General features: G+C 49.8%; 1 protein-coding gene across 1 annotated transcript; it reads left to right on the top strand.

Moving 5' to 3' along the window:
- The first annotated feature begins 555 nt into the window (after window positions 1–555).
- LOC147965060 (uncharacterized) lies at window positions 556–3267 on the top strand. The gene is made up of 3 exons (XM_087530269.1): window positions 556–974; window positions 1836–2003; window positions 2631–3267. The coding sequence occupies exons 1-3, from the start codon at window positions 556–558 to the stop codon at window positions 3265–3267; spliced, it is 1224 nt and encodes a 407-aa protein (XP_087386395.1).
- The last annotated feature ends 12851 nt before the right edge of the window (window positions 3268–16118 follow it).

The following is a 16118-nucleotide window of genomic DNA, read 5'->3' on the forward strand; positions in this document are numbered from 1 at the left end:
GACCTTCATGCCATCAAATACCTACCGCTAAAACTCAAAGGACCAGCTCGTCACTGGTTAAACAGTCTGCCGGAAAATTCTATTGGCAGCTTGGAAGATTTGGAGGAAGCCTTTCGCGACAATTCCAAGGAACATATGTCTCGACACCGGACGCCGATGACTTAAGTCACATTGTCCAGCAGCCCGGAGAGTCATCCAGGAAGCTCTAGACTAGGTTCTTAGATAAAAAGAACCAAATCGTCGACTGTCGGCACGCGGAAGCCCTTGCGGCCTTCAAACACAGCGTTCGGGATGAATGGCTTGCACACCACCTCGGTCAAGAAGGACCTAAATCAATGATAGCCCTTACCGCTCTAATGACTCGCTTTTGCGTGGGAGAAGACAGCTGGATCGCTCGTATAAGCAACATCACCAGCGACTCGGGCACCTCCGAAATCCGAGACGGCAATGGAAAACCACGACAAATCAAACATAACAGTCGCAATGATAATGACAGATCACGCGACACAGCGGTCAGCGCCCGGAGCAGGACCCATCTATAAGAAGCCTTATAGAATGGGATCGGAAGAGTTAGCAGAGTTGGAGAAGCAACTGGAAGAGCAGTTGAGGAAAGGATTTATCTACCCTAGTGCCTCCCCTTGGGGATCACCTGTTCTGTTTGTGGCAAAGAAGGACGGTGCCATCCGCTTGTGCATTGACTACCGCTCCCTCAATGAAGTTACGATCAAGAACAAGTATCCACTTCCCAAGATTGAAGATCTTTTTGATCAACTCAATGGGGCCAAGGTGTTCTCCAAGATCGACCTCAGATCTGGGTACTACCAGCTGAAAATCAGACCCCAAGATATTCCGAAAACGGCATTTGTAACCAGATATGGCCTGTATGAGTGCACGGTCATGTCCTTTGGATTGACCAATGCCCTAGCTTACTTCATGTATCTCATGAATAAGGTCTTCATGGAATATTTGGACAAGTTTGTCGTTTTCTTCATTGATGACATTCTTGTCTTCTCGAAGACGGAAGAAGAGCACGAGCAACACTTGAGGATGGTCCTAGACAAGCTTCGAGAGCACCAAGTGCATGCCAAGTTCAGCAAGTGCGAATTTTGCCTACGTGAAGTTGGATTCTTGGGCCATGTTTTGACCGAAGAAGGATTGTCGGTCGATCCCGCTAAGATTGAAGCCGTGACTGAATGGCAATCCCCAAGCAATGTGAAGGAAGTCAGAAGCTTCCTCGGACTTGTAGGATATTACCGCAAGTTCATTGAAGGATTCTCAAGCATTGCACGACCCATGACTCATCTCTTGAAGAAGGACAAGAAGTTTGAATGGACGTCAAAGTGCGAAGAAAGCTTCCAAGAGCTGAAGAAGAGATTGACCACCGCCCCAGTTTTGGCCACACCAGATATACACAAGGAATTTGTGATATATTGTGATGCGTCGAGAACTGGACTGGGAGGTGTTCTGATGCAACAGGGCAGAGTCGTGGCTTACCTTTCGAGGCAACTACGGCCTCATGAAGAGAACTATGCTACTCATGACCTCGAGTTGGCAGCTGTAGTTCATGCCCTGAAGACATGGCGACATTACCTCCTAGGGAAGCGGTGTGAGATATACACGGATCACAAAAGTCTAAAGTATATTTTCACTCAGAAGGAATTGACCACGAGGCAAAGAATATGGCTAGATTTGATCAAGGATTATGACCTTAGTGTTCAATACCACCCTGGAAAGGCTAATGTGGTAGCAGATGCATTAGGCAGAAAGGCTTGTTCCTTGAATGCTATGCTTAAGGACAGGCTACCCGCCTTGTATGAAGAACTTGAAATCTTCAGGTTGGAACTGGTTGCACCAGGATTCTTGGCCAACCTCGAAGTTAGGCCTACCTTGATAGATGATGTTAAGGAAGCTCAGAAGGGACACGAAAGTATTGAAGGCATCAAGAGGAAGATCAAGGCAGGCAAGGCCCCAGGATTCTCAGAGGATGAGCAAGGAATTGTGTGGTTTGGGAATCGCATTTGCGTACCCAACAAGATTGAGCTCAAGAATTTGATCTTGCAAGAAGCTCATGACACCCCGTATTCCATCCACCCTGGAGGAACCAAGATGTATCAAGAACTAAAGGAAATATTCTGGTGGCATGTCATGAAGAGAGAGATAGCCACTTTCATCGCTAAGTGTGACATATGCCAAAGGGTCAAAGCTGAACACCAGCGACCCGCTGGATTGTTACAGCCTCTCAAGGTGCCTGAATGGAAATGGGATAAAGTCGGAATGGACTTCATCACTGGATTACCCAGGTCAAATAAGGGACATGACTCCATCTGGGTCATAGTCGACCATTTGACCAAAGTAGCCCATTTCATTCCGGTCAAAACGACTTACAAGGGAAACCAGCTAGCCAGCCTCTACATCAACAGAATCATAAGCCTTCATGGTGTTCCCAAGGAGATTGTGTCAGACCAAGGAACCCAGTTTACCTCAAGGTTCTGGAAGAAGTTCCAAGAGGCCATGGGGACCAAGTTGTCCTTCAGCACTGCTTTCCACCCACAGACCGGAGATCAGACAGAACGAGTGAATCAGATACTCGAAGACATACTCCGAGCCTGTGTCTTAGCATATGGAGCTAGGTGGGAAGATTGCCTTCCTTTTGCCGAGTTCTCCTACAACAACAGTTATCAGTCAATCCTCCAAATGGCACCATTTGAGGTGTTGTACGGACGCAAGTGTCGCACACCCCTCAATTGGTCAAAGACCAGAGAAGGACTAGTCTTTGGGCTTGATATCCTCCGTGAAGCAGAAGAGCAAGTCCAGCTTGTCAGGGAGCGTTTGAAGACTGCCAAGTCAAGGCAGAAGAGCTACGCTGACTCACGTCGGAGAGACATGACCTTCCGAGTTGGATACCATGTCTATCTCCGGGTCACACCTCTCAAGGGAACCCAGCGCTTCGATGTCAAAGGAAAACTCGCACCAAGATACATCGGCCCCTTCGAGATCACTGAACGGCGAGGAGAAGTGGCTTACCATTTGGAACTGCCACCTGAACTATCTGATGTGCACAACGTATTCCACGTGTCACAACACCGGAAGTGTCTCCAAGTTCCAGACAAACCTAATCTTTACAAGGACGTCAATCACCAAGCCATTGAGCTTCAGCCCGATTTGACCTACCGTGAGAGACCCATCTGCATTTTGGACGAGGCTGAACGACGCACTCGAAGCCGCACCATCAAGTACTTCAAGGTCCAGTGGAGCAACCATACTTAAGCAGAAGCAACCTGGGAACGTGAAGACTACCTTAGATCCGAGTTTCCATATCTCTTTAAAGCATAGTTTAGGAATCTCGGGGACAAGATTCTTGTAAGGGGGGTAGGTCTGTCACACCCTGCATTTTGTAACATGTCATTTGCATTAATAAAGCATGAAAATTTGGACCAACAAAAACTTTTGCATTATTTGGCTTTTATTTTGGGTTTGGATTTCTCTGTGTGGTTTTTCAAGTGCTCTTTAAAGTCAACTACTCCACCTTCTATACTTCATCTCCTTGCACCAAACTTCTGCCCAGTGGTCATGCCATGTGTATAGTGCAATATAGTATTTTCTTACAAAAATAATTTGGCCAAATAGTATTTTCAAAAATTAGTTTTCGAAAAACCCCTAGATTGAGGTTTGCACTGCAAGTACCTGATTTGGGGTATGAAAAATATTTCAAAGAGTATATTTGAAACCTATTAGATATAGGATTCCCATAAACCACAAAAAGATAATTTTAAAAGTTATTTTCCTATTTTATTTAAAAGCTTTTTCTTATGGCTAGAAATGGTCTTTAATAGGGAAAAATTATTTTATTATTTGAAAAATATTTGACAAAAATCAGGGAAACTCAGTGGGCATATATTTCCCATATATAAGAGTTTCACCATATGGTCATGATCAAAATATTGGACAAAACCTCCCAAAACTATTTCTGCCCATTTCAAGGATTTGAAATATTTCTGCAGGAAATATTTTCATAAAAATCCAAGGAAAATCCAGCAAGTCACAAATACATGTTGTGATCACCTTGCAAAGCCTCATGTCAATCAAGGTCATTTTGTTCACCAAAAAGCCCCAAAACCCTCTCTGACCAGAATCAAATTTGAACAAGTTTGTACTACCAACTTTCTCTCCTTGACCCCAACTTTTGTGGGCATGTTCATATGACCAAATGAGGCCACTACACCAAGTGGTGCATCAAGGAGAAGTGATTTGCTCAACTAGATCTACACAAGTTCATTTCTGCTAATTTCTAGGGTTTGCCAAAGCTTCATTAGCAAACTCTTCAAAATGAGCTCATCTTCCTTTTTCCCTGTCATTTTTTCATGACAAACACCCCTGCCAAGTGCCACAAGTAGTAAATTAGTGCAAGTACCCCAAAACCATATCAAACACCTTCTGCATGCTAACTAAAAACCCTGTTTGGGGCTCTTCCACTAATCTCCATGAGCTACACTCTTTACCACAACCCCTCCTAATCCCCTTTCACCTCCAGTAACAATGTCAAATCCACATTTCAATTATTGGATGGGTAAAACCCCACTTTCTCTCTCTGGACAGCCCATTTCTCCCTCTTCTTCTACCTCTCTCCTCTCCTACTGGCCACCCAGGGCATCCAAGGCCATCTCCTACTTCTTTACTCCTCCCTAGAGCTACCAGACATGCTTGGTCGTGCCCACTTTACCAAAAAAATGGCATGCCGGCCATTGGCACACTCTGGAGCGCGCTACAGTGCGCTCCCGCACTGTAGCCGCCCCCTTCCAACCGCCTCCGGCCACCTCGGGCCTCCCTAGCGCGCCCGACGATACGCCTCGACGTCTGCGACATGCCACGCCTCTGTCCCCTCCTCCTTCTCCCTCCTCTCGCCCCAACTCACACGCGCGACGACCGCCCGAGCGCACCAGTGAGCGTGCTCAGACGCACGGTGCCTCTGGCTCCCTGCTCCCTCTCTCTCTTCTTTCCCTCGCTCTGGACCAAACATACGAGCACCCCAGACACGCCCACGCGCGCCCCCGTGACGACAGCAACGGCAACAACCTCGTCGGCGCACGGGTCTATGGTGAGCCGTGGCTCGCCTACTTAAAGGCCTCCCCGAGTATCTCACTCATCACCACTCGCTCCTACCTACTCCAAATAGGCCCCCTGTGCCCTCCACTCTCCTCCAGGAGCACCCGAGCTCGAGATCAAGCTCGAGCTCCGCCGCCTCGGGTCATCGTCGATCTCGGGGTACGGGCTCTCTCCGCCCCTTCTCTCTCTCAATCTGGACCCGCCGCACCTCCCTGACCATTCCCCCTCTGTTTCCCCTCTCTTTTGCAGCCGGAATCGGCCGGGGCAAGCACCTCCCGAAGCTCTGCCGCCAGCTTGCTCGTCGCCGGCGAACCCCTACACCCCAGCGACCACCTCCACCTCCACCCGAACGGCGACTCCGCCCTAAGCACGCCAGTGCCCTCAGATCGCCTCGCCGTCGACCACAGCGGCGTCGGTGAGCTCGCCGCCCTCTCTGACCCAAGGTTGACGACGACGGCCATGGGGCCCGTCCGTCAGCCTCACGACCTGAAGTGTGGGTCCCACACGTCAGGTTTAAAACAAACGCGCGCGTGTACCAGTTCGCTGCGTCGGCTGGAGGCGTATTTCCCAAATACACCTTCGACGTGGCAGCCTTGCCCGGGCTGGATTCCCCCTGGGCCTGCTGCAGTGTGGCCGAATAGGCCCAATTGCACAGTGGCCTTTTTCCTTTTCTTTTTCTGTAACTCTTTCAAAAATTCCACTGGATTAAATATTCATCCAAATGAAATAATTCCAACTCCCATATTTTTCTAAAAATCCCACCTATTTAATGGTATAATTTTCACTCATGTCCAAACAACTTTTATGTATTGTTCATATTCAAATTCAAATTTGAATATATTTAAACCCCTCTAAAAATCCATTTCTTCAATTCTGCTACTCCAAAACCAAAACTAGGAATTTTCCCCTTCTTAGTTTTCAACCTAGTATTTAACAAAAATGAGTTGACATTTTTCTGAGCACTTTGGTTCTTCTGTTTTATTATTGCCTTATTTTCTCGTTATAATTTTGGGATGATAGATTGCGTTGCTGACGAAGGAATTGGACCAGAAGACTTTCAAGGCCCAGAAGACTTTGTTGAGCCAGGCAATCAGCCCTTTGACCATGTCTATGAAACCCTTTTTATGCATTTCATATAGCACTTTATTATTGTTGCATCGGAATCCCTATGAGATGGTAGCCACTTTGGTGGGTTGCCTTCATTTCCTCCTTGTTGATACTTGCATTGTGCATGACCCTACCTTCTTATGAGGGTTATGCCGGTGGGAGTAGATAGGATGCTAAAGTAGTGCTACGCAAAAAGGGACGGGAATATGCATGGTGATGGAGACAAAGTATTTTCAAAAGACTTTTTGAAAACCTCCACTGGGTGCCACTTATGCCCGGGGGAGATGATGAGTTGGGTAACCACTTGATGACGAAGCGGTGTACCGAGGCAAGTGTGTGTGTTGTTTTTCAAAACGGATTGGTTTAAGTTGCGACCGTTATTCCAACCTTACATGCGCAACCACTCTACCCTTGTATGGGAAAGGGCATTATTGATTACCTACGCTGATACTAGCTTGGAGCCCGCATTACTAGTGACGGGAGAGTTGTTGGTGCGCTCTCTCGAGATGGGGTCGTGCCAGGTAGGGCGGCCATGAATGTTTTCACAGGGCACCGGATACACCGTTGTGTCCCCTCTTGGATGTTACGATCTCGAGTGAGTCTCGTATGATGTACATCGTGAGGATATAGAACAACGAGTGGACTCCATGTTAGTGTCGTCTAGGGAAAGATAGTGATCGGGTGCTTACCCCGGGTACTTGAGGTACCGCGGGTCGTGGATGACACGCAAGTTCCCCGGATCTTGTGGGTAAAGTGTGCAACCTATGTACAGTGTAAAATTATTCGAATAGCCGTGTCCACGGTTAAGGAGAGTTGGGTAACCGCTCTTGGGCTACGTCCACTTGTTTACAAACCAGTGTGTGTGGGAAGTACTTCTTGGGTCAAGTCAAAGGACTTGACATGAATGAGTTGGGTTGGAGCCCTCTCCCTTTATGTTGATATCCGTAACCAGCCCCTATGGTTACTTGAATCCATGTGATGCATGGTTCACCAGTTATTGAACATGTCATAACATGACAAAATCAGCTTTCTGCAAAAATTTACCTATGTCATGCATTGTTGTATCTTGAGCCAAAACATGGGTTGCTTGCGAGTACATTCAAAGTACTCATTGGCTTGCCACTGGTTATTTAATTGGCCAGGCATGGAAGAACCGGAGTTCAAAGAAGAGTCCTTTGGAGACGAACATGTGAACTAGGTCGTTTCCCAGTCAGAATGCGTGTAGGGTTAAGGCAGATGGCATGGGTTCTACTTATCGACGAAGATTTCCGCTGCTTAAGTTTATTTGATATTCAGCCCTTGTGGCTTTATCTATGTAAGACTTGACCATAATGGTCATAATTTGTGTAAGATGGTATGTATGGATGTAAGACTCTTGTTATTGAGCTTCTGTGTGTTCAGTGAGCATTGATCTCTAGGATCACTGTACACGTGCATTCGGTGATCACGACTTATGAGTCGGGGTCCCCACAGGTAATCTTGAGTGAACTACTTAGGGAACCACTACGAATGAAAAAGATTCAAACATTGTTGTCTAAGAACTCATTATGGGCGTTGAAAAGCGAAGGCTGCAGAGTGTGTAGTTACCATCCTATAGCTCACTGTTGTGTTGGATAGAGCATAAACAAATAATTTGCTTGCCACCATTCCTATCTTTTTGCTAATAATCCTTTTCAGTTTCCTCACTTGATGCTTGTTCATGAATATCTCATTGCCCATACACGAAAAGGGTCGATGCGTGGATCCTTGCCAAGGGCCTATGTACCTACAAGCAACAAGTCAATATTAGAAACTAACAAGTGTCCAGGCCTGGATCTATATGCACTACATTATGGAATGATGAGGGGAGTACAAGCCGAGGGATGAAGCCAACCTCGGCAGAAAATGTTGGCCACTCCCGTTGTTGTCCTACATAAGTAGTGGAAAGGCATGATAAGTACAACAACCTTAACATCAAACAAATATAGCAAAGGTAAACAACATCATCTCCAAATGATAGCTTTTGTGTTGGTTTCAGCATGCTGTTAAAGCAGATATAAAATGGAAGGCAATGTTACCGACAACAGGCTTAATAACCATCAAATATTGTAATTCAAACTGGTATTGTTGAAAATGAATAGAATGTAGGTAATGATTAAACATCACACTAGATAAAATGTGTAAAACTGAAATAAAGGGCACGTGTTAACAACACCAGGAATAACTGCAACCAAATATATCCGTTCAAATTAGTATTGATGTAGTCGAGTGGCATAGTTCCGACTATAATGAACAACACATTGTGAATGACTAAAATAAACAAGGCATAAATGACCAGTATAATAACCAAATATAGCCATTGAAAACTAGACAGAGTCTCACTGCAACCAACCCAACAAGCAAATATAGATAAACAGGGCATATGCTTGAAAACTGGACAAATGCTCACTACAACCATCCTAAAAACAGATACAGATAAAAAAGGTATCTGCTTGATAACTGGACAAATGCTGAAAAAAGCAACCTAACAACCAAATACAAATAAACCAGGCATCTGCTTGATAACTAGACAAATGCTCACTCCAACCAAACTAAGAACCAAATACATATAAACAAGGCATCTGCCCGATAACAGGAAAAATGCTCACTCTAACCAATCTAAGAACCAAATACAGATAAACAAGGCATCTACTCAATATAAACAACCAAATATAGCCATTCGTGAAACTAAAGTGGATAATTCATACTTAAACATCACATTTTTGCATAACTGAAATAATTAAACACAGCACAGTTAAAGCACCACACGACAAATGCTACTACAACAACGGGTACGGGTTGGCAAGCTAGAACATGTAAGATTTGCTGATAGAATGTGTCGGTGTACAAAAGTAGGGGCCTTCTGTACCCCTTTACTTGTGCACGGGAAGTCATAGCCGCACCTGCAACCACGCTTGGCAGGGCAAAGGAAGCGAAGATACAAGACTACCCGAGTAGCGTTGAAGCCAGAGGCGCGAAGAGCAAAGGGACAAGATGGATTTCCCCCGGCAAGAGCATTTCTAGGGACGACCTACACAGCCTCAACAAGAACCATCGGGACCGCCACCTTTGAGCCTGAGGATTATGATGACATCGACAACGTCATGCCAAGGCTCAGGAGCGCCTACGTGGTGTCTTGCAGATCTTTGTGATAAACAGGGGCCCGGAAGACTAGGTAAGAACCAGAAGATGAAGACCCCTGGCAAGATCCTTGCCGAGGACGACCACAGAAACCCGGCAAGACCCTTGCCGGCGATATCTGCAGGGCCACAACCAGGCCCGCACTTACCAAGGTTTCACTTCACCATGGCCATTCCGACCCAGCAGCCTGCCTGCCAACTAGACACACACCTACATGGCAGCATGCAGCTTCTAGGCCAACCAGGCAAGCACCTACGTGGTGGCATGCAGATTTTGAGAAGACCCTGCTACCGCACCAGTGCAGCAGCCAAACAACCAGTGTGGCGCTGCATGCCTTGTCAGCTTGGATGCGCCTTGAAGCATGGCAAGGCAGTGACGGACAAGACGAGCTGTACAAAAGGGCACGTCGGCAGCGCATTAAATGCATTTGTCCTACGATTCCTGGAGATAGACTTGTGCAGTATAGATACTTTCCATATCCTGTGTGCCACTGTGGCGAACCAGTTTGACTATAGAAGGAGGCCCAAGGAGTAGTGAGGAAGGATTCCGACTTTTTCGGCTTGGATCCACCGCAGCTAGTTCTAGAACTCAAGAACACCAAATATGCACCAAAGAAGGATTAGGGTATTACGCATCGCTTGCGGCCCGAACCTTGGTAAAATTCCCCTGTGTTGATCTTTCGAACCTACTCTTTCCGCAGCCCTGTGCCCCGTCAACTGTAGTAGGGATTCCCTGTGATCCCATAGGTGTCATTTCCCCTGACATCTTTGGCGCGCCATGTAGGGTCGCAAGCTGTGCAAATCCGGTTTAGAAGTTAGCGCATCGACTTCATCATCACCATGGCCCCCAAGAAGAAGGGGATCACAGCGATCAGGTTGTTTGGAGCCGGCCCATCCACACCAGCACGGGCGGGCTATGGAGTGGCCATGGGCGGCGCCGAAGGCGCGGCCCGCGAGCATCCATGACACTATGGCAATCGGAGCCAGGCGAGCGGCGTTGTTCGGGTCCAAGACGACGAGACAAACGCCGCTGGGCTCGGGGGCGGGGCTGTGCTGCCGACGAGCGGCACGACCACCTCCCGGAAGCCCCAGCCGGCATCCGTGCCGCGACGTCCCCAGGCCGCGCGCGTTGAACAACACCGCGACACAGGCGCTGCCGCGAGAAGAGACCTTTGCGTCACTCTCAGGATGCACCAGGCCAGCGTGCGCGCCCGGACGCTGACAGAGGTGATGTGTGACCACGAGACCGTGATAGAACTCCTTCTAACATGGTTAGAAGTCGGAGCGCGTCACGGTCCACGCAGCTTTCGCTGCCACCCATGCCAGCAAAAGCATTGGCGCACGTGCAACTGCTCCTCGACTTTCCCACGGACGCGGAGAAGCTCAACAAGTGGAGAGCCACCATCCAGAGCCTCATTAGCTTCGCTAACAAAGCTGAGCCCAAGTTAGCGAGACACTCACGCCGACGTTCTGTAGAGCCGGTGCACGCCAGATCTGGGAGGACCGGTGGTTGTGCGACCACGATGCACTCTCCTCCCCCACGCCAGCAACAGCAGCCGCCGGCCCGTCGGGCCAACGCGTGTGACAATGTTTCCACGGCATCATCCGACCCGCGAACCCGCTGCGACCAACGTCGAGTTCTTCAAGAGCGAGCTCAGGAAGACACTCGAACCACCATCGAGTGAAGGTGGGAAGTGCGCCAACAGTTAGATCGCCGTGCGGGGCATACTATGGACCACCCAGCACCGGGGGGCTCCGGTGACCTGCCTTACGAGGTGGGTTGTCCAGCCTTTACCCGAGAGCTGCGGCAGTTCGAGTGGCCCTCCCACTGCATGTTCAAGCCTGATGTTGTGGAAAAGTACAGCGGTAAGACTCACCTGTCGGAGTTCCTCATCATCTACACCATCACGATGCAAGCCGTCGGGGCTCGCGATGACAAGGTGCTCGCCAACTTCTTTCCGTTGGCGCTTAAACCCAACGTCATGTCATGGTTGATGCACCTGCCAGTGGATTCTATCTCTTCTTGGTTGGATCTGTGCCACGACTTTGTTGGTGCCTTTACCGGAGGCCACCAAGCTCCTAGCCAGGCAAGTGATCTGCATGTAATCCCCCCAGAAGGACGGCGAGACCCTACGGAAATACATACAAAGATTCAGCCGTGTAAAGTACACCATCCCAGATGTTCACCCCGTCGCTGTCATCAGTGCATTCCATCAGAATGTACGCAACCGCAAGATGCAAGAAGAGCTGGCGATGAACAAGGTTAAGGATGTAGCCGAACTTTATGTTCTAGCTGATAGATGTGCCCCGGCTAAGGAAGGAAGGAAGTACCCTGGCGAGGACGCCCGTGCGGAAACCGACTCCACGAATGAAGACGCCGTCGCCCTGAGGAAGAAGGGCAGACGCTGCAACAGAAAGCGCAAGGGCAAGACTGTGCTTGCCGTTGAGGGATCCGGTGACCCCGGCACCGCCAAGAAGGCCAAGGCAGAGGACCCCGGCAAGGAAGTTGCCGGGTGCGCTGCCTGCGGGGCCTTGGTGGCTACCGACAAGCCAGGAGGCTCCGACAAACAGTACTGCAAGATCCATCGCACCAAGGGCCATGACCGCCAGAACTGCCGACAGTTTGAGCTGCTTGCGGAGAAGCAGAAAGCTGAATATGAAAGGCAGGACAAGGAGAAGGGGCAGGATGGTGTTGAGGGGTCCGGCAAGAAACGTGGTGTCCAAGGAGGTCGCCCCGACAAGGATAATCAACAAGAGAGGCCCACTCGGGGCCGTGATAAGAAGGAGGAAGATGATGATCATGATGGGGATGACGAGTCCGGCGAGCATGAGTTCTAGAAAGCTACAGAGGCCATGTGCATCACCGGTGGCGCCTCACTACACACCTCTCACCGCCAACTAAAGTAGTGGACACGTGAGATTACCGCGGCAGAACCATCGATCGTTGCCCGGAAGCCACTAAAGTAGTCCAACACCCCTATCATTTTTACACTGAGGACCACCCTGATCGCACAACCGCGGTCGGGTGTTTGCCGTTGTTGGTTTCACCAAAAATACGCAACCCCAAGGTTACAAAAGTGCTAGTGGATGGTGGGGCCGGACTGAACTTGATCACGCCTGCTGTGATCAAGAGGCTACAAATCCCTGATGGAGACATCAAGGAGATGGTCACATTTCAAGTGGTCAACCCGGGGAGGAGTCAGCCGAAAGGTAAAATCACGGAGAAGATCGTCTTTGATGTCGCCAAGATCCCCTTTCCCTACAACGGGATCCTTGGCCACCCAGCGCTGGCCAAGTTCATGGCGGCGTCACATTATGTCTACAACACATTGAAGATGCCCAGGCCTCTGACCATCATCACTGTCCCCTCCAACAAGAAAGACGCGCTCATCTGCGCCGACCAACTCTACCGAGAGGCAGTTGCAGCAACTGCCGCCAAGGCACTGGCTCCTGCCGGTGAAACCCCCGGACGGAAGAAAATAGGCGAGACCTCTTCCGGAAAGACCTCTTCCGGCAAGACCTCCCGCACCCACGCCGGCAAGCGCGCCTCTTCGGAGTGCAGCGCTCTCGTCGAGGACGTGCCAGAGAGCTCCACCGGCAAGAGCAAGAAATCCAAGGCAGCACCACCAGAGACCAAGAGGGTGCCCGTCAAGGGGGACGACACGGGCGGGGCTTTTACTATAAGCTCCACCTTGGACAGCAAATAGGAAAGCGCGCTCGTCGCCTTCCTATGGGCGAATGTCGACGTGTTTGCATGGCAAGCATCCGACATCCCTGGCGTTCCCACGGAGGTGATTAAGCACCATATTGATGTATGTCCTCATGCGCGGCCCGTCAAGCTTAAGGTCAGGAAGCAAGCTTTGGAGTGACAAGAGTTCATCATCGAGGAGATCAGAAAGTTCCAGGCGGCAGGCCTAGTTAGAGGAGTACTCCACCCCACGTGGTTGGCCAATCCAGTGGTGGTGCGTAGGGAGAATGGGAAATGGAGGTTGTGTATTGACTACACAGATATCAATAAAGCATGTCCAAAGGATCCTTTCCATCTGCCACGCATCGACCAGATTGTGGACTCTACTACCAGGTGTGACCTGCTGCCGTTCCTCGACGCCTATTGAGGATACCACCAGATTATCATGATGAAGGAAGACGAAGAAAAGACCGCATTCATCACCCCGTGTGGTACATATTGTTTTCTATGTATGCCTTTCGGGTTAAAAGCGTTGGTTCGACGTTTGCCCGAGCGGTCCAAATTTGTTTTGAGCCTCGGCTGCATAGGAACATGGAAGCTTATATCGATGACATAGTGGTCAAAACCAAGGACAGGGCCACGCTCGTGCAAGATCTAGAAGAAACACTTGCAAATCTGCGCAAGATCAACCACAAGCTCATCCTAGAGAAGTGCGTGTTCGGTGTCCCATCCGACAAGCTTCTTGGGTTCTTTCTGTCTCAACACGGAATCGATGTAAATCCCGAAAAGATCAAAGCAATTGAGCAAATTGAGGCGCCAAGACGGGTCAAAGATGTCTGTAGGCTCGCCTGCTGCATTGCCGCCCTAAGTAGGACCATCTCCAAGTCTGTTGAGCGCGCCCTCCCCTTTTTCAAAGTTCTGGAAAAGGCTGGTCTGGTGAAATGGACTCCTGGGGCATAGGCGGCACTGCAGGACTTGAAGAGGTACCTCTCCTTCACGCCAATACTAGTCGTGCCTAAACCACAAGAGCTGTTGCTGCTATACATAGCAGCAACAAATCAAGTGCTCAGTCTCGCGCTGGTGGGACAGAGAGAAATTGAGGAAGAAGCGGCAGCAACAGCAGCGGAGCCGTCGGATGATGGGCCGGGGCTCTCCCCGGCAGGGCCTGGCGCCAGCAAAGCGGAACCCCTAGCAAGGCCCGGTCCCGGCGAGACAGAGTCTTCACAAATGGGCGAAGTTGAATAGAAGAAGAAGGTGGTGCAGCACCCGGTCTATTTTGTCAGCTCCCTCTTGCAGGGGGCTAGATCAAGGTATGTAGAAGCTGCTTTTTGGCCTCCTTATGGCCTCGAGAAAGCAGCGTCCCTATTTCCAACCACACAAGATCACAGTCGTCACCCGCCTCCCTTTGGAACGAATCTTGCACAACCCGGATGCAACTGGGAGGATTGTGGAATGGGCTTTTGAACTGTTGAGCTTCAGCCTCAAGTTTGAGAGTACTTCGACAATCAACGGCCGAGCTTTGGCAGAGTTCATTGCAGATGGACATCAACGCCCGACGAAGAGATTCAAGAAACTACCATTCCCAGCAAGGAGACGAGCCATGACTGGATCATGTACTTCGATGGAGCCTTCTCGCAGCAAGGTGCTGGTGCCGGCATATTACTAGTCGCACCTACCAGAGAGCTCCTCAAGTATGTAGTCCAGATGCACTTTCCCCGGGAAAAATCAACGACCAATACGGAAGAGTACGAGGGATCGCTTGCCGGTCTCAGGATCGCGGCAGACCTCGGAATGAGGAAGCTCATCATCAGAGGTGATTCGCAGCTCATCGTCAAGCAAGTCAACAAGGATTACCAGAGCCCCCTGATGGAGGCCTATGTAGATGAGGTGAGGAAGTTGGAGGAGCGTTTTGACAGTCTACAAGTAGAGCATGTTCCCCGGGCAGAAAACACCATTGCCGATGACTTGTGAAAGCGTGCTTCCCTAAATTTGCTTGTGGAACCAGGTACATTGTGCTTCAATTAACCCAGCCATTCATTGAGCCATCAGCAGGACAAAACAAATGAAGCAAGGCGGGCCCCGACAAGTACTTTCCAGCTGAGCTCCCGGGGGCCGCCGGCAAGGACATTGCCAGGTGTCCTAGACTCGCCGGGGAGCGGCAACCTCCGACGGGGCCACAAGCCCTGACTGTAGATGTGGCTGCCCTTGCAGCCATAGACGAGCCTTTAGTCCTTACCGTCGAGCCCCAGGCTCCGGCATGGGCGCAGCGCACCATCCGTTTCCTCCAAACAGGGGAACTCCCTGAGGAACAGGAAGAAGCCGAGAAAGTAGCCCGTCGGTCCATCATGTACCAGTTTGTGGATGATTCCCTATATAGAAGGAGGCTGAACGACGTGAAATTAAAGTGCATTCCTCGAGAGGAGGGACTGGAGTTGTTGGCAGAGATACATAGAGAGGGCCCGAACCTGGGTAAACATCGTGTCCCTTGTCTCCTGTTACCATCAACCTTAGACGCATAGTTCGGGACCCCCTACCCGAGATCCGCCGGTTTTGACACCGACATTAGTGCTTTCATTGAGAGTTCCACTATGCTGTCGCCAAAAGGTTTGATGGCCCCTTCAATCGTCAATAACGATGATGTCCAAGAAGAAACTTTCCTCCCCGGGCAAATCTTTGTGTCCGGCAGCTTCGCATTATGGGCCAGTTCGCCTGGCCCTCTGGAGTAGATCGAAAGCTATGCCCCTGGCCATCAGGTAAGATTTGGGAGCTTGAACTACGTTGCGGACATCCGTGGAGACTTGATCTTCGCCCGATTCGAGACCGTGGTTTCCTGCCCTAGTCATCCCAATGATCATGACCTAAATCTGTCATCAGACCGCATCTAGGAGATCGCTCCTATAACCACTCCGGCCTTAGAGCCGGAGCAGACTGCGCCATCCGAGTACGGGAGGATCAACCCCACCACGGAGGCCACAGATACTACGGCGTTGGAGCCGCACATAGACTTAACCTCTCACGACATCTTTGTCACTTGAACTCCAGACTCATCTCCGGCCGTAAGT

This window comes from Triticum urartu, chromosome 6A, assembly GCF_056163025.1.
Source record: "Triticum urartu cultivar PI428250 chromosome 6A, HENAU_Tu73, whole genome shotgun sequence".
Classification (NCBI taxonomy): domain Eukaryota; kingdom Viridiplantae; phylum Streptophyta; class Magnoliopsida; order Poales; family Poaceae; genus Triticum; species Triticum urartu.

What these genes read in the sequence shown, in the direction of transcription:
- LOC147965060 (XM_087530269.1), top strand. Translation starts at nt 556, where the DNA reads ATGGGATCGGAAGAGTTAGCAGAGTTGGAGAAGCAACTGGAAGAGCAG. An exon ending in TTCATGGAATATTTGGACAA is followed by an intron (nt 975 to 1,835) that starts GTTTGTCGTTTT and finishes TGAAATCTTCAG; the next exon opens with GTTGGAACTGGTTGCACCAG. An exon ending in GATGAGCAAGGAATTGTGTG is followed by an intron (nt 2,004 to 2,630) that starts GTTTGGGAATCG and finishes ATATGGAGCTAG; the next exon opens with GTGGGAAGATTGCCTTCCTT.